The sequence below is a fragment of the Cryptotermes secundus genome, unplaced genomic scaffold (assembly GCF_002891405.2).
Source record: "Cryptotermes secundus unplaced genomic scaffold, Csec_1.0 scaffold55, whole genome shotgun sequence".
Lineage (NCBI taxonomy): Eukaryota > Metazoa > Arthropoda > Insecta > Blattodea > Kalotermitidae > Cryptotermes > Cryptotermes secundus.
This window is the reverse complement of record NW_019740654.1, coordinates 920,595-942,252: the sequence shown is the minus strand read 5'-3', so window position 1 is coordinate 942,252 and position 21,658 is coordinate 920,595. Positions and strand designations below refer to the sequence as shown.

General features: G+C 45.4%; 1 protein-coding gene across 4 annotated transcripts in view; it reads right to left on the bottom strand.

The window, feature by feature from the left end:
- The window catches only part of LOC111872344 (myosin-I heavy chain), a 160,864-nt gene that overhangs the window by 77,224 nt on the left and 61,982 nt on the right, over window positions 1–21,658 (bottom strand). For all 4 annotated transcript variants that reach the window (XM_033754648.1, XM_023866112.2, XM_033754649.1 and 1 more), the window contains exon 3: window positions 801–863. In XM_033754648.1, the coding sequence (XP_033610539.1) occupies window positions 801–863 (63 nt within the window). The remainder of the gene's footprint in view (window positions 1–800; window positions 864–21,658) is intronic.

The window sequence follows — 21,658 nt, the reverse complement described above, 5'->3', positions numbered from 1 at the left end:
CTAACAGAAATGAGTACCAGGAAGCTTCTTGGGGAGTAAAAGGCGGCCGGCGCGTAAGACTGACTACCTTACAGTCATCTGTGAGCCGATTGTCTAGATAATGTGGGAGCCTCGACGTCTCACATCCTTATGGGCCTCCACGGCCAGTTACAGGGATAGCTGTACCTTACCATACTTTGCGTATACAGCGGAAATGGAGATGGGATAGCTCAATCTGTATAGCGACCAGACTAGAACATCTGGGGTTCGATTCCAGGTAGGGGGAAATAATTTCTCCTCAGCTTCCAGACCGGCTTTGGAACCCACCCGATCTCCTACCCAATGGGCATCGAGGTCTCTTTCTCCGAGTGCAGCGCGGCCGCGATATGATAGCGTCTTACATCTAGCAACTAGGTCAAGAATGTATGGAGTTATACCTCCACATGTTGTACTGCAGCATCCTGTTGCACGCCACTTGTTTTAATAAAACGTCCACAGGTATTCACGGCGTGGTGTTTAATTAAGCATACGGAAGGCTTTTACCTTTATACGGACGAATACATTTGAAAAGTTAATCCAGAGATAAGGCCAGACCGCCCCTGTGATCTAGTGGTCAGAGCTCATGGCTACAGATCATCCAGAAGTCCGGGTTTGATTCCCGGCGCACTGAAGCATCGATTCCAACAGCTCCGCTATTGTTGCGCGCGTATACGTTACCGCGACGTGTTTAAGGAGCCGTTACCTCGCAGCGGTCTATATTTCAGTCATCATGTCATATAATGGTTCCAAATGTGGAAGGAAAGCCCGTGAGTTATACTTACCGATGTGTAGATGTCCAGTTCCTTGTAAGGGTTCACAGCAATCAAAATTGTTCCGGTGTATGTCTGATGCTGTCGTTAAGGGAAAACAGTGCACACGAAGACAAGCAGCGAAACATCTGGTAATAACAGAAGAAAGAATTAGTCCACGAGAAACGAATGACAATAACGAACGAACAAACACAGTTTTGAGTCCATAATTAGCAATGCGCAACGAAAATACAACACGTGATAACTACGTAACTAAACAAATGACATTAAACCGAAAGCTCAGTCTACATAGTGACGTGATTAGGGATTGGGAGACCGGAATTTTATAGAAATGGCAAGATAAAAATTATGGAACCCCAAGCCTTGTCACAACGTTCACAAAGCCCGTCAGTTTAGTCCACATCTTCATAGCCAATTTCGTTTGGAGTACACTATCCTTACATTTACGCCTTTCTATCCCCACCACTTTCTGACGTTCCGGTTTCCGAAAAAAAAACTGTTTATGCATTTCTTTTCGCCATTAGGATCAAACCGACTGCGAGGCCCAGAAAGCCTCTTGTCCTGCGGTACCTGGACCTAGTTAGAAGCCGGAATAGCGCAGTCAGTATAGCGCCTGGCTACTGGCTGAACGACCGAGGGGTCCGAGTTCGAGTCCTGGTAGGGTCAAGACCGGTTCTGGGGCCCATATAGTCTCCTATCCAATAGGTACCGGGGTCTCTTCCGCCGGGGATAAAGCGGCCAAGGCGTGAAGCTGACCACTCACCTCCAACTATTGCCCAGGTAAAGAAAGTGTGGATCTATACATCCACTGCCCCATACGTCTTCATGGCGTAGTGCTTAATTAGTTAAGCACAGGGACAACTTTACGTTACCATAAGAATCGGTCTGTACTAACAAAAAAGGTGTCCTCTTAAACAAAAGACTATCACAAAAAAGGTTATTTGACTAATGACTAAATTTAAAACTTTTATATTAAAAGCAGCTTAATCTAGATCTGGCGCCACAGTTACGCGGATCGATCGTGCGAAGAGTCTATCGATTGTAACCTCTACCCAATGCCTGCAGTTTGAACAGGGTATACGAATAAGAATGACGTCACTTAAACACTTGCAAAGAGAAACTGACGAAAACCAAAGAAATTGCTAATGGACTGTTCTAGGCTTCAGAGAAAACTAAGAACACCAACCGTGAGATTATATCGGTTTATCTAGCCATAGGATTAACTACTCTACTCACTCAATGAATTTAGATTTTTAGTATAGTAGCAAGGCCGCTACCTAAGCACAGAACAACACAAACATAGAATAAAAGCATACAAACATCCATGCTTTGAGTGGGATTCGAACCCACGACCTCAGTGTTCGAGAGGGTGAAGGCTGTTTATGCCTTAGACCGCGCGGCCACTGTTGTCGGCTTACCTTTTTTTGACCTTATGTAAATATATAAATAAGTGTAAAGAAACGTTAGTATATAGTACGGCGTATTCATTTATTAAAATGAAGAACACTCGAGCCCGTCTCGACAGAGAGCGCTCTCTTCCTCGAGGGCTCTAGCGCTGCGCAAGGGGCGGGGGGAAGAAGGGAAGGGGGAACTGGATGCACCGATGTACAGTCCGACCAGAATTTCAGCTTATGTCACATGCCATTAACTTAGGGGTTCCTTAATCCGCCACATGCACTCGTTTGGCAGAGACGCCCTTTATGAAGTGATAAAATGAATTATATTTGAAAAACGTGCCGTTATAACCCATAACGACGGAGAATGATTCGTTCACTGGAATAAATAGATGAGTAAGGTTAGGTTTGGAGTGTTTTCGTTGCAGCAAAAATTCATTACAAATAAAGGGAAATGTACTCATTTTTCAAATGTGCTACATGGAAAATTCGTAAAGCAATGAATCGCTGCAGTTAAAACACAGTCCTTACATAAAACACGAACTAAATTAAAGTAACAATGCAAAACAATTCTTGTCTATTGACGTGTAAACTTAATAGCGCAGAGGCAAATTACAAAATAATAATAATAATAATGAACACGCGGTAGCGTAGTTGGTTGAGGCACTATGCTACAAGCCGGAAAGTAGCGGGTTCGATTCCCGATTAAGTCACTGTACTTTTTCAATTGACATACGTCTTCCAGCCGCACTATGGCCCTGGGGTCGGCTCAGCCTCTAACAGAAATGAGTACCAGGAATATTCCTGGAAGGTAAAGGGCGGCTGGTGCGTAAGGCTGCCAACCTCACCGCCATCTGTGAGCCGAATGTCTCGAGAAAATGTGGGAGCCTCGACGTCTCACAGCCTTATGGGCCTCCATGGCCTGCTAGAGGGAGTGTTTTGCTTTTTATTAATTTCAGATTTAAGATAGTCAAAACACGTGATGTATAAAGTTGCCAGTGTACCTTTAACGGTCAATGAAAATTTAACAAATATGTCCCGCTGGGTGACCGCCAACGATGAACATTCGCTTTGTCTTCAGGGTTATTAACTTTACAGTAGTTAAAGTTACCACGAAGATTTGTACAGCACTTCCGGTGAAGACACGCTGTCATGCAGACAGCAGGAAGCGCTGTGAGTCACTCCAGTGCTGTCGCGAGTTGCATACAATTACGCTGGGATGTTTAATGCTGGAAGGTTGTATATACTGCCTGTACCGCGCGTGGGCTTCGTTTGATGTAGCGCCATCGACACCGCGCACAATACTGATTCTTGATTACTAATCCACAGCACACCTTTTACATGAGTATACGTGCTAAGCAACCCTGAAAAGACTTTCAACAAGTTTAACTCCTGAAACATAATTACCTACCTAGCCAAGCGGTCTAAGAAATGATCTGTCTTCTCTTGCTCAGAAGCAGGGATCGTGGGTTCGAATCCCACACAGGGGATGCATATTTTGTTATGTGTTTAACTATGGACTGCATCTGTGGTCTGGTGGTCAGAGTTGCTGGCTACAGATCCAGAGATCCCGGGTTCAATTCCCTGCGCCACCAGATTCTCTGAGAGGTAGTAGGGCTGGAACGGGGCCCATTCAGCCTCGTGAGGATAACTGAGGAGCTATTTCAAGGAAACAGAGGTCCCGGTCTAGAAAACCGAGATTAACGGCCGTGGGGATCCGTTGCGCTGACCACGTGACACCCTCTGTCCACTAACGTTGGCACTAACTTGGCCGATAAGCGGCGGTCGCTCGGTCAGTATAGTTCGCTTGCGGACTACAGGCCACGGAGATTTTTATGTCTTGTGTTGTCCTATGTTAGGTAGAGACCTTGCGACGAGCTGATCACTCGTCCAAGGAGTCCTACCGTCTGTAAAATGATGGAACTGAAAATCAGAGGCCAGGGCCCAAGGGGACTGCAGAACCAGCGAAAAGAAAACCAATATCCCATCTACGCCTAGGTCACTCAAGTAGTCTCTTTCTTTCAGGTTTACCAACAAAACATGTTATACACTTCTCAACCCTCCCACGCTTGTTACATACCAAACCTGTCTCATTCTCCACGAGTAACGCCCCCTATAACACTTGATGAATAGTATTAGGGAACGCGGGCACGCGATAGCGTAGTTGGTTGAGGCATTATGCTACAAGCCGGATGGTCGCAGGTTCGATTCTCGATGAGGTAAATGGATATTTCAATCAATCTAATCCTTCGAGCCGCACTATGGCCCTGGGGTCGACTCAGCTCCTAACAGAAATGAGTACCAGCAATATTTCTGAGGGGTAAAGGGTGATGGGCTTGTAAGGCTGACCTGACCGTCTAGAGAAAATGTGGGAGCCTCGACGTCTCACAACCCTATGGGCCTCCACGGCTTGTTACAGGAATAGCTTTACTTTACTTTTTACATTATGGAGCTCCTCATTATACAGTGTTCTTCAACCTCCTGTTACGCTTCATCTCTTGCGAGCAGGGGACCTCAAACTAAGACGAGACCCCTTACAATAGTAAACACTTTTATCCGACCCCAGATCTCTGCTGGTCAACAAAACTGCCGTTCTGCACGCTGATGCAGATCCCTTAACAGACTGTACGGTGACAGCAGGAAACGAAACAGCTTTACAGCCTCTCTGCACATACAATAAGCTATAAAATATTCTTGTGCAGTCACGACAAGTACAGTTCTGCACACTGTTGCAGGTCTCTATCGGGCTGTACGGTGACAGCAGGTACGTTAAGTAACTATAAGCCTCTCTGCACCTACAGCAAGTTATACAATGTTCCTGTATAGGCAGGACAAGTGTATTTCTGCACATTGTAACAGGTCCTTATCAGGATATAAGGTGAAAGGAAGATCCTAAAGGGCTCTTCCTCTCTTACACCTACACCAAGCTAGAAAATATTTATTATTATTCTTCTTTTACTGAGAGATGAAGTGACAGGAGGTTGGAGAAAACTGCATAATGAGGCGCTTCATAACTTGTACTCTTCTCCAAGTATAATTAGAAGGATCAGTTAAGGAAGATGAGGTGGGCAGGGCATGTAGCACGAATGGGGGAGAAGAAGAATGCATATAGGATATTGTTGGGAAGGCCAGAAGGAAAGAGACCCCTGGGAAGACCAAGGCATAGGTGGGTGGACAATATTAAAATGTATCTTAAGAGAGATAGGATAGGATGGGATGGGATTGGATTGATCTGGCTCAGGATAGGGACCAGTGGATGGCTATTGTGAACATGGTAATGAACCTTCGGGTTCCATAAAATGCTGGGAAATTCTTCAGTAGTTGCAGAATTGACGGCTCCTCAAGATGGGCTCAGCTCCATGAGTAAGTACTTATTCTTTTACTGCAATTGGGTGTTCACCCTGTGGCGGTAGACCTTACAATGACACAGACAAGGAAATTAGACTGTACATAAAGGGAACAATGCAAATCCAAACATACACAGTAATCGGAGTATACACGTTACAAAGACACGGAAAACTTCGCAGTCTCTTGCCTGCTGTAGGTATATCTTCCGAAAACAACTGCATTAAATCTTACTGACATGGTGACTTGATAAAACTGTTCGTGGATGTAACTATACCGTAAATAATTCTTCAGAACGCGGTTACCCCCCTCCCGCCCCCATTCTGGTCGCGATCCCCTGGGGGGAGGGCGGTTGCTATCAATTGTTTGAGAAACCACGCTTTAATATAAGCCTACAGACTCATAAGTCTTCGTTGTTTAAACCTCTGCGTGTTAACAAAGGCATTATACAAACATACGTCGTCCACATACCAACCACTTCAAGATGGCTGACGATATTCTCAAAAGGCTTACGGTATTATATTTAAATTTCCAACAAAAGACTTTTGAGTATTAGGAATTAATGCCATGTTCAACAGTTTCTATAGTTGACTTCCGTGCGCTTCGAAGATGTCATTCCCGAGATAACAAGCCAAACTTACTGACTTCCGAGAAAACTTCCAAGTTCAAAGACGTAAATCAAGAACTGTTACAGACTCTCGAATTCAGCGCTTGAAAGCAGCTTTATGTGCAGGTCCAGAGGGAGATGGTAAGACACGGGAGTTGCCTCTAGCGACAGAAAAGCAAGCTGAGTTCGTTCTAAACTGATTGGCAAACATGTCTCTACGCCATCGTGCTTGTCACTGAATCAGATATCAAAGGCTCCTTTATTTACGTACAGTTAACCAGTGTTCCTCATCTGGTGTGCCGCGTCACACTGGCGTAGGTAAAGTTTTCGTGAATTTAATAAATTAAATACCACACCATGAAGACTTACAGCCTCACCATTCTTGACATTGGCGCTAGATGGTGGTGAGGGGTCAGCTTCACGCCCTGGCCACTTTATCCCCGGTACCCAATGGACAGGAGGCTGGGTTGGCCTCAGAGGCGGTCTGGACGCTGTGGAAAACGGGATTTCCCCCCCCACCCCAGGAAGATTCCTGGTACTCATTTCTGTTAGAGGCCGAGTCGACCCCAGACTGGAAGGATTAGGCCAACTGAAATATCTAGCGCCCACATGGGGAATAGAACCCAGCGACCTTCCGGCTTGTAACATAGTGCCTCAACCAACTACGCTACTGCGTGCCCCCATATGTGTATGTAGTCTGTATATGTTCTACTGTACTGCATAATAAAAGACCAAAATGGCGTGCTGTCAGACGCTGAAACCTGAGACGAAGAAACGCCTGAAGACCTACGCGTAGAATGCATATGAAACGAACCTTAAATAAATAAATTTATTATTATTATTATTATCGTTATTGGCCGCCTCTGTGGTCTAGTGGTCAGCGTTCCTGGCTACAGATCCAGAGGTTCCGGGTTCGATTCCCGGCATTACCAGATTTTGTGAGACGTAGTGGGTCTGGAACGGGGTCCACTCAGCCTCGTGAGGATAATTGAGGAGCTATTTCAAGGAAATAGCGGCTCCGGTCTAGAAAACCGAAATTAACGGCCGCTGGGTTTCGTTGCTCTGGCAACGCGACACCCTCTATCCTCAGAAGTTGGCACTAAACTTCGCCGACAAGCGGCGGTCGCTCGGTCGGTATAGTTCGCTTGCGGACTAAAATCACGGAGTTTGTTTGTATTATCGTTATTATTACTTCTTACTCGCCTAGATTTCCTCTACGGTAAAATTGAAAAACTTATGTAAATTCCAAAGTTGGGGTGGCCTTCAATGGTGTAACCTCCATACAAACTTCCGTTAAGAATCGGTACAATGGTTCGAGTGTGAAAGGGACACAGACACAAAAACACACACACACACACACACATACGTCACGGTGACGTCATACGCATAGCTTTTTCCTGAAGGACAGAAAGTAGAATCAAGTTCTGAACGGTCTAACGAGTACGTTTCAATCCTCCTCCTCCTTCTCTTCCTCTTTCCTCTTCTTCTTCTTCTTAGAGAATAGGGCATCCGTGAAAGGCTTCGTTTCACTTGAGTTTCTTTATCCCAAGCAGTCGATATGACACCTTGGATGGGAGACCAGCCCGTTGCAAGGCCGTTGCCTAACACAAACATAGAATAGACGCACACAGACATTCATGCTTTGAGTGGGATTCGAACCCACGATCCCAGTGTTCGAGCGGGCGAAGGCATTTCATACCTTAGACAAAGCGGCCACTGTGATCGACAACGTTGGATCAGTAGACACATACATCAGAATTATACCGTGGCATATGGGCCTACACCGACGAGTGACCACATACTTTCTGTGTGTGTATATATATACATCATCAGAGCTCTATTGTGACTTGTGGGACTACATCGGCCAATGACAAGACACGTTCTGTCCAACTGAAATCAGTATCTCAGTTCTCTGGTCAATTATGCTCACGACAAGAGAGACATTGATCTCTCCCTTATGCATTATTCATCAAGCCAATTAGAACGATGTTAAGTACGAGAGAGGGGCGTATCTGCTTATTTCCTCATACAAAGGAAGGAAAGATGATATTATGGACAGCGCATCACGTTCATGGACTAAGGTAGAGAGTTACATGGGTAACTGGACAAACCCTAAGGAGCTTATATTATAGGACTGAAATTGGAGTGAATTTTCTACTCGTGATCGGATGGTTCGTTTCATGGGACAATGTTGTAATTTTACGAACTGTATAAAAGAATTCCACTGAGGGTGTTTGAGAACAGGGTGCTGAGGAGAATATTTGGACCGAAGAGAGATGAAGTGACAGGAGGTTGGAGAAAACTGCATAACGTGGAGCGTCATAACTTGTACTGTTCTCCAAGTATAATTACAATGATCAAGTCAAGGAGGATGAGATGGGCATGGCATGTAGCAGGAATGGGGGAGAAAAGGAAGGCATATTGGATATTGGTGGGAAAGCCAGAAGGAAAGGGACCACAGGGTAGAATAAGGCGTAGGTAGGTGGACAATATTAAAATGGATCTTAGAGACATAGAATGGGATGGTATCGATTGGATTGGTCTGGCTCAGGATAGGAACACCTGGAGAGCTCTTGTGAACACGGTAATGAAGATTCGGGTTCCATAAAATGCTGGGAAATTCTTGAATAGCTGCAAAATTGGCGGCTCCTCAAAAAGGGCTCAGCTCCATGAGTAAGTAAAGTATAAAAGAATTCAGCCGATCACAGTGGCCGCGCGGTCTAAGGCATGAACAGTCTTCCCCCAATCGAACACTGGGATCGTGGGTTCGAATCCCACTCAGGGCATGGATATTTAGTTTGTGTGTGTGCGTTTTTCTGTGTTTGTGTACATGTAGAGGCCTTGCGACGAGCTGATCACCCGCCCAAGGAGTCCTACCGAATGTGTAAGATCTAGAAAAACCGAAGTGAACGGAGAAGTTCATGGAGGTAGGCCTAGGCCCACTGGGGCTGTAGTGCCAAGGAAATATATATATATAACGTCGTATAGTCTGTTAAAAGTCAACCAACGTTTCGGTCGAACATGTCGCCTCCATCTTCAGGGTCAAATAATAAGCCAAGCACGTGCCAAGTATTTGCCTGGGCGGACCATGAAAATCCGGAAAGCGGTGTGTTCTCATGTAGAGGTTAAGGTAAAGATTTCCGTGAAGTGGGGATAAAGTTCCATTATTCTTGACCATGGATCTAGATGGAGGTGGTCAGCTCCACGTCCCGGCTGCTTTACCCTAAGGGAAAGGGCCCCCAGTATATTGGAAAGGAGGCTGGGTGGGCCCCAGAACCGATCTGGGCACTGGAACAGAGAAAACCCTCTTTCCCCTATCGGGAATCGAGCCCAGGCCTTCCATTCCACACCGCCGCTATAACGACTATCTCGGCTCATGTGTTCTCATGTTATCCCATTATTTCTTACGTAGCCTGAAACTTCCTTTGGGTGGCTGTCGAGTCTAATTTAGCTCAAAGCGAGCGCGTCAAAGGTCGTAAAACAAACAAACCGAATCCAGCAAAGACGAGATGGTACAGAATCCCTTCCCTTCCTCCTATCTGACTTAGCAACTTCTTTCTGTGTTACTTTTTTATATCCTCTTTGCCTCACTTCCTTTCTTATCTCTCTTTTTTCTACTTTATTTGTCCCTTCCCTCTGACACTTCCTTTGTTTCACTCTTTCTGTCTCTCTCTCCCTCTGTGCGTCTTTCTCATCCGTTGCCTTCTTCCCTCTTCGTAATCCAGGACAAGAATCAGGCTGAGTCGGCACAGCGACTACGCTATGGGGGTTCGATTCTCGGTTGGGGCAAGAAATTTGTTCTCTTCTCCATAATGTTAAATCCGGCTCTGGGACCCATCGAGCCTCCTACACAATAGGTACTAGGGACTGTTTCCCCAGAGGTAAAGAGGCAGGGGCGTGAAGCTGACCACTCACCTCCACCATCTATTGCTGAGGTTAAAAATGGTGGAGCTGTACCGCCATTAATCATACGACTTCAATGTTTGGTGCTTAATTAATTAATCCCAGGGATAACTTCACCTTTTTCTTGCCGTATTGAAACCCTCCCCCGTCCCATTAGGTTACTCAAACTTTCCGCCCAGCTTCTGCACCAGAGCTGCGTCTGGTCTGGTAATTACTGCACCCACAGTTCCAGCTTAGCGAAACCAGACAGTCCTACGAGGCAGATAATTCTAATGGAGTCCTTAGTGACGAGATACTTGAACAGCTGCTTTGAAGCCTGACTTGTATCCGCCAGTCTGTTCGGTAATGCTGTCTGGCTGTCTGTAAACCTACACCAGGTGCTCACAGCAGCTGTCCAGCGCGTGCCCAGTACGAGTCAACAACGTGTCCAGCCATCAGCTTTGTTTCAAAACCGGCGCCAGTGTCGAGCCAAACGCAAGAAGGGTCTTACCAACAGATCTGTTCGCAAAGAATTCCGGACATGACAACTGATGTAAACCTCTAATGTTGACCCTTTTCTTGAAGTGATGCTACTGTGCAGAAGTACACTGTATTGTCGACGTTTCGGTGATCTTAATGACTGTATTTGCAAAGAGAAATGATTACTACTCGGAACAATTTCAATCGATCTGCACACTTGAACTATGAGAACTGTTCAAATGAAAGCCGTTTGAGGATGGTTCTTGGCGAAGAAGTAGAGGTCGTTAGGAACAGACCCCTATGGACCTTGAGGTGGCCATTCCCCCGGACGTGCCAGCCGATGGTACCCCACCACAAAGGAAGCTCACGGCTGCTCCTGGAACCACTGCAATACCGCGACACGACCGTACACATGAACATGTTTCGTTTGAACTGTCATAAAAGCATAGGCAGGGGCCACTGAGTAGTCACTTCGCCTTGAAGATGCAGGTAGTAGGGATCTCTGTAACGTCGGAAACACAGTCTAGTTTACATGCCGCCAGTACCCACAAACAAACTTCACATTAGTGCACTTGGTTCAAACCCCTACTGCACAATCATCTGTTTAGGTATCCTTCAACCATTCTAGCCAAATGTTTGTCTTTTTTTATTTCGTACGAGACCCACTGTACATTGTTTTACATTACGATGTGACGTTATCCTTGTGCGTAATTAAACACGTCATTAAGGAGCATGCGAGATGGATGTACAGCTCCCTGCATTCTTAATGTCGGCACAGGAAGGAAATTAATGACTACCTTCACGCTTCGGTCATTTTACCCCCGGTACCCATCACATAGGACCCCAGATCTGGTCTCAACGACGTGACGAAGAAACTCTCTTGCTTCCACTGGAAATCGAAACCGATTCCTCGGTCTTCCAACCCGTTCGTTACATAGTCCCTATACCGACTCAGCCTTCCAGGCTTATTTCCATTCAGTTCTTAGAGAAATGGGTTTTGTCATAACAGGATGCGGCTGGAACTGACCAGGGTCGTCCAGCGATTGGTTCTGGCATTACTCATGTTCAATCCTAGGATTCTACTCAATGAAAGTAAATATACAGCTCAACCGCGATTTAATGTTCCTCTTTTTTTTATTGCTAGTGGGGTGGGACTAAGTCCCTTGTACTGCGGCCACTTCTGGCCTATTGTACCAGCCCCAGATGATAGGTGAGGGTGATTGTGGAGCAATTGGTGGAATGAAGATTGGCAGGGGAAACCGAAGTACTAGGAGAAAACCTGCCCCAGCGCTACTTTGTCCACCACAAATCCCACTTGACCAGACCCCATAATCGAACCCGGGCCGCCGCGGTGGGAAGCCAGCGACTAACCGCTTGAGCTATGGCGCGGCCCTAATGTTCCTTAACATAATCTTCAAACCGTACACGGGACTTACCTCCCGAACAGGAAGATCTAAAAGTCTGTGACGACGGTACATTTGTACAAATATTATGTTTTCGGACATTAGCCATTGTCTTGTCTTTATCTAAAGCCCGTCATGTTTATTTTCAAAACAAAACGTTTCGGAGACTGGATTTTGCCTCTGTCTTCAGGTAAAACCTACTTAGTTGGGCCCAATCCATAGAAATTGGGAGTAGTTCTATCGATTGGGCCCAGCTGAGTAGGTTTTGCTGAAGACGGAGACAGAATCCAGTCTCGGAAACGTTGTGTTTTGAAAAATAAACAGGACGGTTTTTAGATAAAAATAATATGATGGATAATGTTCAAAGACATAATATTTACACGAAGCTTGTTAGGCAGAACTCAACAGTGGCTGTAAAGCAACGAAGAACGTATGTAAGGTTTCTTTGGGGTCACTAACATGAACGATGGTAATTGTCTTGTATGTCAACAGATGCCACGCTGGGCCGTGCCACTTTGTAACAAACTTGATGCTTGACTCAGAGCAGTAATTGAGTTTCTCCGTTATGATGAATGAAATGCGCGACGCTCAACACTCAGCTGTGTGATGTGTCAACCGGAAACTCAGATACAGAGGAATGTGAACTGACCACTCCGACGGACAGGTTACACCCTGGGAAGATGAGAGTGAAGAGCTGATCAAGGGATTTCCCGCCCATTTAACCATACCTAATTTCATGGAGCTTAGCTCTTCTTGAGAAACCGCCAATTGTGCAGCTACTCAAGTACTTCTCAGCATATGGAACCCGAAGGTTCATCACCGTGTTCACAAGCGCCCTCCATTGGTCTCTATCCTGAGCCAGATCGATTCATTCTCACTTTAGATCCATTTTAATACTGTCCACCCACCTATGTCTTGGTCTTCATAATGGTCTCTTTCCTTCTGGCTTTCCCACCAATATCCTATATGCATTCCTCTTCACCCCATTCGTGCTACATGCTCTGACCATCTCATCCTCCTGGAGAACAGGAGTATCACTGGAAGGTTTCCTGTGTTTTCTTCAGGGGGTAGTTGAGATGCATTGCTAATTTCTCTCTCTCATTATTTCAGCCCTCATTTCAGATAAATAAGCCTATACACTAAGCACGCCTACACATTTTTGCACCGCACATGTGCATGGAGCCGGGGTGGTGTCGCTAAGGGTTGGACGACTAAGGGCTTGGAGTTCGAGTACTGGTAAGGTCAAAAATTGTCTCTTCTCCAAATCGTCCAGACCGGATCTGGGGTCCATCCAACCTCCTATACAATGGGTACCGAGGGCTCTTTCACCGGGGGTAAAGCGGCCGGGGCATGAAGCTGACCACTCACCTCCAGCTAGTGCTGAGGTCAACAAAATGTGGATCTATACATCCACTCCCCCATACGCCTTCATGTTTTGGTGCTTAATTAGTTAAGTACAGGGACAAATTTACTTTATATAATTCGTGCAGATTACATGAAATGTGAAATCATATCTTCTAGGATATAATGCGTGTAGATTAGTTACAGTCAACAGACGTTTCGGAGGAAAATGCATGCACTTTCAGGGCTGAAGAATAAGCCAAGCAAGAAATCAGTATGCAAAGAAGTTCCGTACGGGAGAGGCTCTGCTAGAAGTAAGACTGAAGTGGCTCAGTTATGCGCAGGTAACGACTAGGAACTTTCCATTTCCACGAAAAGCAAACACAGCCTCGCTGAGATTCCAATGTGAACATTCCAAACCAAAATGTCATGAAAATTAAACATGCCGACTCCGTATTAGTTTTCAGAGTTCCTGGCTACAGATACACAGGTCCCGGTTTCGATTCCCGGCGCTACCAGATTTTCTGAGAAGTAGTGGGTCTGGAACGGGATCCACTCAGTCTCGTTAGTATAGTTGAGGAGCTATTTCAAGAAATAGCGGCTCCGGTCTATAAACCCGAAATTAACGGCCGTTGGGATCCGTTGCGCTGACCACGGGACACCCTCTATCGCTAAAGTTGGCATTAACTTCGGCGACAAGCGGCGATCTCTCGGTCGGTATAGTTCGCTTGTGGACTACAGGCCACGGAGTTTGTTTTTTGACCTCCGTAATATGCTTTCACTTCAGGCACTGAATGCAGACAGCACATAGCAAACAAACGTGTGTTATATCTTGTTGGTGGCTCCATGGTGCTAGGCTGCTGAACAAATTTGCTCAAGTCCAAGGAATTCGTGGCGCCCATAAAGTTTAACGGCATCCTGCGAGCACGCGACCGGTTTACTGCCACCCTGCTCTTACATCGTGTGATGAAACATAACGGATATATTTGTGTGGCTGCCCTTGTGAAAGCCTGGCTCTGTGTTCATGATAAACGGCATAAGCAGATGAATATTAACACAAATAAAGAAGGATGAATGAAGTCAAGACATATTACACTCAATACACGAAGTTTAAATTGTAAATGGATCTTATCTGCTGCAGAACGAATATACTGTACCCATTCATAACTGGGCACACACACAGAGACACATAGCTTACACAGAGATTCTAATTTTTTCTTTATCGCATTTTTGTTTTTGTTTTTTCTTATTTCCTTTCTCCATTTCCATCTCTTCTTCCTCAATACCTTTCATTTTTTTTTCTTTCGTTGTTTCTCAACGTTTCAATAGACAAATTCTGACGAGGTAACGTAACACAAAGGCCCCGCCATAGCTCAAGCGGTTAGTCGCTGGCTTCCCACCGCGGCTGCCTGGGTTCGAGCCCGGGTCTGGTCAAGTGGAATTTGTGGTGGACAAAGTGGCGCTGGGGTAGGTTTTCTCCGAGTACTTCGGTTTCCCCTGCCAATCTTCATTCCACCAAATTCTCCATCATCATAATCACCCGAGGCACGTACAATAGGCCAATCAGTGGCCGCCGTGCAGAGTGGACCCACTGGACTCCACCACCCACTAAGCGAATTAAAAAAAAAAAAGTAACACAAACAGCGATATTCCAGCAGAGCTCGCAACGCCTACCTACCCACTGCACAGATTTTGAGCGCCACATCGGAACAATTCGGTCCAAGGTCGAGGGCACACCAAGGAAACTGGCAACCGCAATTTCCGAGAACTGTTATCAGCCTGAGTTGATCACGTGTTGCTGAATGGAGTAGCGCAAATTGAGGAAACTGCACTGCTCATTCAGTTACATGTGTTCAACTCAGGCTGATAACAATTCTCAGAAATTGCGGTTGCGTTGCGGTTGCCAGTTTCCTTGATGTGTCCTCGCCCTAAGGCCTCCAGTTTTCAGTGTTTCCGAAAGTTATTTATGGACGCTAGAACTCCGTGGACGGGAGAGCAGCCCGTGGTAAGGAAACACAAAGACAAGAGAGAACGGGACTGCAACTCACAATGCCAGTGCTCCATCAGCTTAGCACGCGCGACCCAGGCTTCTGCAGATCCGCTCCTGTTTTTATCACTTATCTCACTGCAGTGCAGAACTCATTAATTACATTCAGATTCTGTCTATGTTAAATTTGTCAGACATAACCTCACAGTTCTGTATCGTCGCCATTTTTATAACTGCTCACTTATAAGATAGGGGCGCGCGGTAGCGTAGTTGGTTGAGGTACTGAGCTACAAGCCGGAAGGTCGAGGGTTCGAGTCTCGATGAGGTGGATTTTATTCAATTGACCTAATCCTTCCAGCAGCACTATGGCCCTGGGGGTCGACTCAGCCTCTAACAGATATGGGTACCAGAACACTTTCTGGGGAGGGGGGGGGGATTAAAACGCGGCAGGCGCGTAAAGCTCACAACCTTACCGAAATCTGAACCAACTGTCTAGAAAATGTGGGAGCCTCGACGTCTCACAACCCTATGGGTCTTCACGGCCTGTTACAGGGATATACCTCACTTATAAAATGGCCTACGGGTATTTCACACACAAAAAGAATTACCTTCTTGGTGGTAACGTTGTAGAGTTCGGAGACACCAGAGCCCGCCTAGCAGCGGATGTTGTTTGGAGAGTCATTACTTAGCAACGGGACTACATGCCAAGTATTTCAGGAATCCACACTTTCAGAAATTAATTGTGGTCCGAAACGGGCCGAAAGTTCTAATGCGTGAAAGCCGAAGAAGAATCAGAAATGTAATTAGTCTTGAAAATTTATAAAAATTCCTGTCATTTTCTGGCAGCCTGTACGAATTACTTTTTTTCTTTTGTGTGCAAAGATTATCCAAAAACTGATGTGACAATATAACCTAACTGTAATACATAATCCATTTCCCACGCCGAAAATGGAACTTCTTTAGCTTTCGAACAGGTCTGTCTTCTGGAAATCAACTCCATAGAGTCCAGAGAAGGAATAGCATAGCTGCTATGGCGACTGGCTACGGGCTGTACGACCGAAAGGTCGGTGTTCGAGTTCCGGTAAGGTTAACAATTTTCTCTTCTCCAAGTCGTCCAGAGCGGCTCTGGGATTCACCCAACCTCCTATGCAAAGGGTACCGGGGGTAAAGCGGTCGAGGCGTGAAGTTGGCCACTCGCCTCAAACTAGTGCCGACGTCAAGAAAATGTGGATATATACATCCACTCCCCCATACGCCTTCATGACGTAATGCTTAATCAGTTAAGCACAGGAACAACTTCACCTTTTACAGCCTAGCGAAAGTCAACTGATGTTTCGAAGGAACATTCCGCCTCCATCTTCTGGACTGAATAGTACGCCAAGATCAAAAGCAGCACTTTGCCTCCTACCTGTTTCACTGTGGTTTCTGTTTTGACCTACTCTTCAGTCCTGAAGATGGAGGCGACATGATACTCCGAAACGTCGGTTGACTTTCACCGGATTACACGGTGTTATATCCCAGACGATGGAACTTTTCATGGCCGCTAATGACAGAACTTCAAATCCTGTATTCTTCAGTTATCGATTCCTTTCGACGTTCCGCGAACAACATGTTGTGAACTACCAGGCTTCAGATCTCCTGGCAGTTAGACCGGAGCCTCAGAGCCTCAGTAAATAGCGTCAAGCCATAAATAGTCTCAGTATTCTCGCTGTCAGATGTTTCAGTGTCTCCTTTTTGCCGGNTTGTTCGGTTAATAATGCTGTATCAGCTAAGTAAGTTAGGTCTATACACCGTCAGAATTAAAGAGAAGTCGTGGGGTTATAAAAATTATATCAGTAACGGGGAAACTTCCACTAACTAACTATATGGTACCTACTCCTTCTTGAAAAGCCAGCAGCTGCTCAGCCACTCAAGAAATTCCCAGCATTTTATGTAACCGGAAGGTTTGCCGCTGTGTTTGCAAGAGCCTCAGAAGAGAGAGAAAGTGACAGGAGGTTCGAGAAAACTGCATAATGAGGAGCTTCTTAACTTGCTGTCTTCTTACTTTAATACGTTCCCTCTTATATACCTTTTCGGTGTCGAGGTTGTTTTTTTTTCCCCATTTTTATCATTTTTAAAGACGGTAGGACTCCTTGGACCAGTGATCAGCTCGTCGCAAGGCCTCTACCTAAACACAGGACAACAAAAACACAGAATAAACACAGCCCTTCCTTTAAACGGCCTATGTGGGATAGAATTAGAACAAGCAAATATGGCACACTGCGAAAGGGGATCTTAGGAGGTTCGAGCTAATGTTGCAGCATGTACCCTTCTTCCTGCAACACAGTACGACTGCCTGTGGGTGTAGCGACAGCAGTAACAGAGGATGACGATATTTCACGCGAAAAGGGGTGAGAACATGATATACTGAAAAGCACAACAGTGATTTAGATGGAAATTACGGGGGTAGCAGTGTAATTCTAAAAGTTATAAGCTTAAGTGCCATTATTTCTCCCTTATGCTGGAGTGTCAAAGGGGTGTGTTCACATTCAGTTCATGGAACATCATCAGAGTCCAAGCAAACCGGAGTGCCGTTACAACATGACCCAAAATGCTGTGCCTTTAATGTTACCATAATCGTCATATATGTAAGTCAATAAGTAAGTTACAATGGATATAGAACTTAAATAAGAGTACTGATTTGAAAAATGCTTTTATTTCTCAACATAATCTTTCGGCTGAACATGTTCCCGACGATGAAGCTGTAGAAAGGGAAGTCACCGCCTGGTTCCGACAGCAGCCCAAAGAGTTTTATGCTGCTGGTTTTCAGGTGCTTGTGAAACGAAGGGACAAGTGCCTCAATGTACAGGGACATTATGTTGAGAAACAAAAGCATTTTTCAAACCAATATTCTTACTTGTTTAAGTTCTATATTCATTTGTAACTTGCTTATTGACTAACCCTCGTATATTCAGGGAATGGACGTTGACGCCAACCGGGTCGTCTTATGCAGAATCAGAAAGAACATTATCTATCTATCTATGGCTGTACAGCCTTCTGTTGGACCCTGGCCGCTTTTTCAGTTTCTTAATCTACATAAAGTCGGTAGGACTCCTTGGACAGGGGATCAGCCCGTCGCAAAGAAAGAAGATGTATATTCGGAAATGGAGTAACTTACATCCATTTACTATACGCATTACTGTCTTCCGAATTAGATGTGTAGTTTGGTACATCCTTCGCAACATTTAGGAGGAACGCCGGTAAGTACCTGCCAGACTACACGGCGTCATATCCCAGAAGACAGTAATCTTCGGTTATCGCCGTTAGTACGTCGTACCATTCTTTACAGAATACGGAGGTAAAAGGTAAGGGCAAAGCTGTCTCTATGCTTAACTGGACAACTGCCAGGGCTTGAAAACGTATGAAGAGTGGAGGTACAACTCCACCAATCCTGACCTCGAAACTAGATGGGACTAATTAGCTTCTCGCCCCTGCCGCTTTGCCCCCCGTGGAATGAGCCCTCGGTACCCAATGGATAAGGAGTTGAGTTGGCCCCAAAGCCGGTCTGAACGCTGTGGAGAAGAGAAAAATTTATTTTCCTTCTGCAACGGAACTCTGGCCGTTCAGCCCGTATCCCGTCGCTTTACCGACTGGATATACAGGGTTAGCCTAAAAGAAATGGATAGTTTAAACGACTCGTGTTCGTGAAACTTACACGCGCAGCCCTAAAAAGTCGACAAGATGTACAAGTTTAGAACTTCAAGTTCCACAAAAGACTGTGTGGAATATCTTGCGTAAACGTTTACGAATGTTCCCTTACCGGTTGCAATTACTACAGAACCTCACTGAAAACGACAAAACCCTCCGCCACTCATTCTGTATGGACATGCTGCAACGGAATGAACGAAGTAATGATTTCTTTAACCGGCAGTTTTCGGTGACGAATCAACGTTCCACATTAGCGGTACGGTGAACAAACACAACGTTCGTATATGGGGGGACTGAAAACCTGAGAGCTGTAGTAGATCATGTAGACTATCGCATTGATATTTGTCATGTTACAAAAGGGTGACATAGAGAACATTTGAAATTTTTTATTGCTAGTGGGGTGGGACTAAGTCCCTTGTACTGCGGCCACTTCTGCCCTATTGTACCAGCCACATATGATAGGTGAGGGTGATTGTGGAGCAATTGGTGGAATGAAGATTGGCAGGGGAAACCGAAGTACTCGGAGAAAACCTGCCCCAGCGCCACTTTGTCCACCACAAATCCCACTTGAGCAGACGCCGGATCGAACCAGGGCCGCCGCGATGGGAAGCCAGCGACTAACCGCTTGAGCTATGGCGCGGCCTAGCACTTGAAACTTACCCATGTAAACTTCAGGGGGTACTTTTTAAACCATGTAAGTATCTCGGCCATGCTATTAAAATTCTTCTTTCTGTAAAACTTGGGAAGTGTCTATTTCTTTTAGGTTAACCCTGTATAAAGTGGCTACAGCAAGAAATTTCGACGGTAAAGATTTTCGAGCTACAAATCTTCACGTGAATCTGTTTTTTCGGGAAGAGGGGATGGGGAGCTGCCTGTTTTCTTGATCACAAGGAAAGTATAGGTCCATTTGTTTTCAGGTAATGTCGCCAAAGATGAGAGGGAACAAAAGTTTCTGTGAGAGCACTTGGAACAACGCGACTCCTCTGCTCTTTGAGCACGATCTTCATTGATTTGACACAGTCTTCAAACACAATGGGACATTAACTCCAACTCCGCACAAAAATTGGGAAAGGCCATGACGAGTTCGATTCATCCCAAGACAGAAGCCCCTCGAGACTCGTGACATGTCGTCACATGTTTCCTGACAAATCTGAAGAGCCTCTCATAACCACGTCCGGGTATTAGGACCTACCAGACTGAGCAGGGTCCTCCTTCAGATGGTGACTATAGTTCTCCTATTCAAGATATTCCCCACCTTTCATGGAATCCAAGGTTCATTACCGTGAACACAAAGGATCCTATCCTAAGCCACTTGAATCCAATCCACATCATCACACACTATTCAAAAACCACTCTTAATGTCTCCCCCATCTAAGCATCTTCAGTGGTCTCTTTCCTTTCAGGATTCGTGACTAACACTTTGTATATTCTTGACAGCTCCATACACAGACAGACTATTAAACAGATAAGCAAACAGACAGACACATAAGAATATGGATACAGAGACACGTGCCCAGAAAGATAAAATGGAAATTTTGAAATAAAGATATATACATTCACAGAAACGCAGATAAACTTATAGATATATATAAATGTATATATGAAGAGAGGGGATACGCATTAAGATACATAAAAGCAGACAAAGAGACACACACACACACATGGACATATATATAAGTGAATATATAGATAGATAGACAGCTATAGAGAGATACATAGACTCATAGATTACACAGAATGATATATAAATAAAAAATGGCAAATCTGTCCCTGTAACAGGCCGTGAAGTGCCATAAGGTTGAGAGAAAACGAAGCTCTCACATTTTCTAGACAATTGGCTCACACACAACGGTAAGGTTGTCACCTTTATGCGTCGGCCGCCATTTATCCCCAGCTGAGTCGACCCCAAGGCCATATTGCCGCTGGAAGGATTAGATAAATTGAGAAAATTCAATGACATCGGGAATCGAACCCGCGACCTTCCGCCTTGTAGCATAGTACCTCAACCAACTACGCTATCGCGTGTCCCGATATATAAATAAAAACAGACAAAAATATAGTTACATACATGGACAAGTAGGCAAATGAGTGAATGGATGGACAGACAGACAGCTAGATAGATACCAGAGGAATATTCATCAGCTTAGAAAATATGGTCTTGTTCCCAAATCCACATGTTGCAGAGGGCCACTGGCCGTGTTACGCTTCAAGCAGCGAGTTAAGCCCCCGCACTGGCCTCGCTACATCCAAATCTCAGCTTGGCATCTCCATGGAAATCGAGCCCCGGCTCGCTGCGCTGCTGATAGCCTATTGATTCCGGGGGGAAAGCAATTTGCTGCAGACAATACACTGCAGGCTACGAGTAATTTAGAACGCGCTTCACTGACGGCAGATAGGCACTTCCAGAAAATGGAACCTACGACCCGTAGGAGAAGTCCCACAGGGCGAACACTGCAGACGGTGGTGTGGGATGGGGACACAGGAGGCGTCGCTGACGTCATGTCAGGGACCTTGTTCTTGCAACCCCATTTATCTCAGACGAGGCTGAGCGAGGCTTAATTGGGATCAAATTCCGAAACTGGCAACCCCAAGTGGGAATTCTTTAATTAATGTACAAATTTAGTATTAAATTGTCCTTTTCTCCATTCTGGCTGTTCATATTCGTATTCAAAATAATAAACAAAAGCAGCCAAATAACGGCAAACCATGATCTGAACACAGCACAGACTTCTGCTGGAAATAGG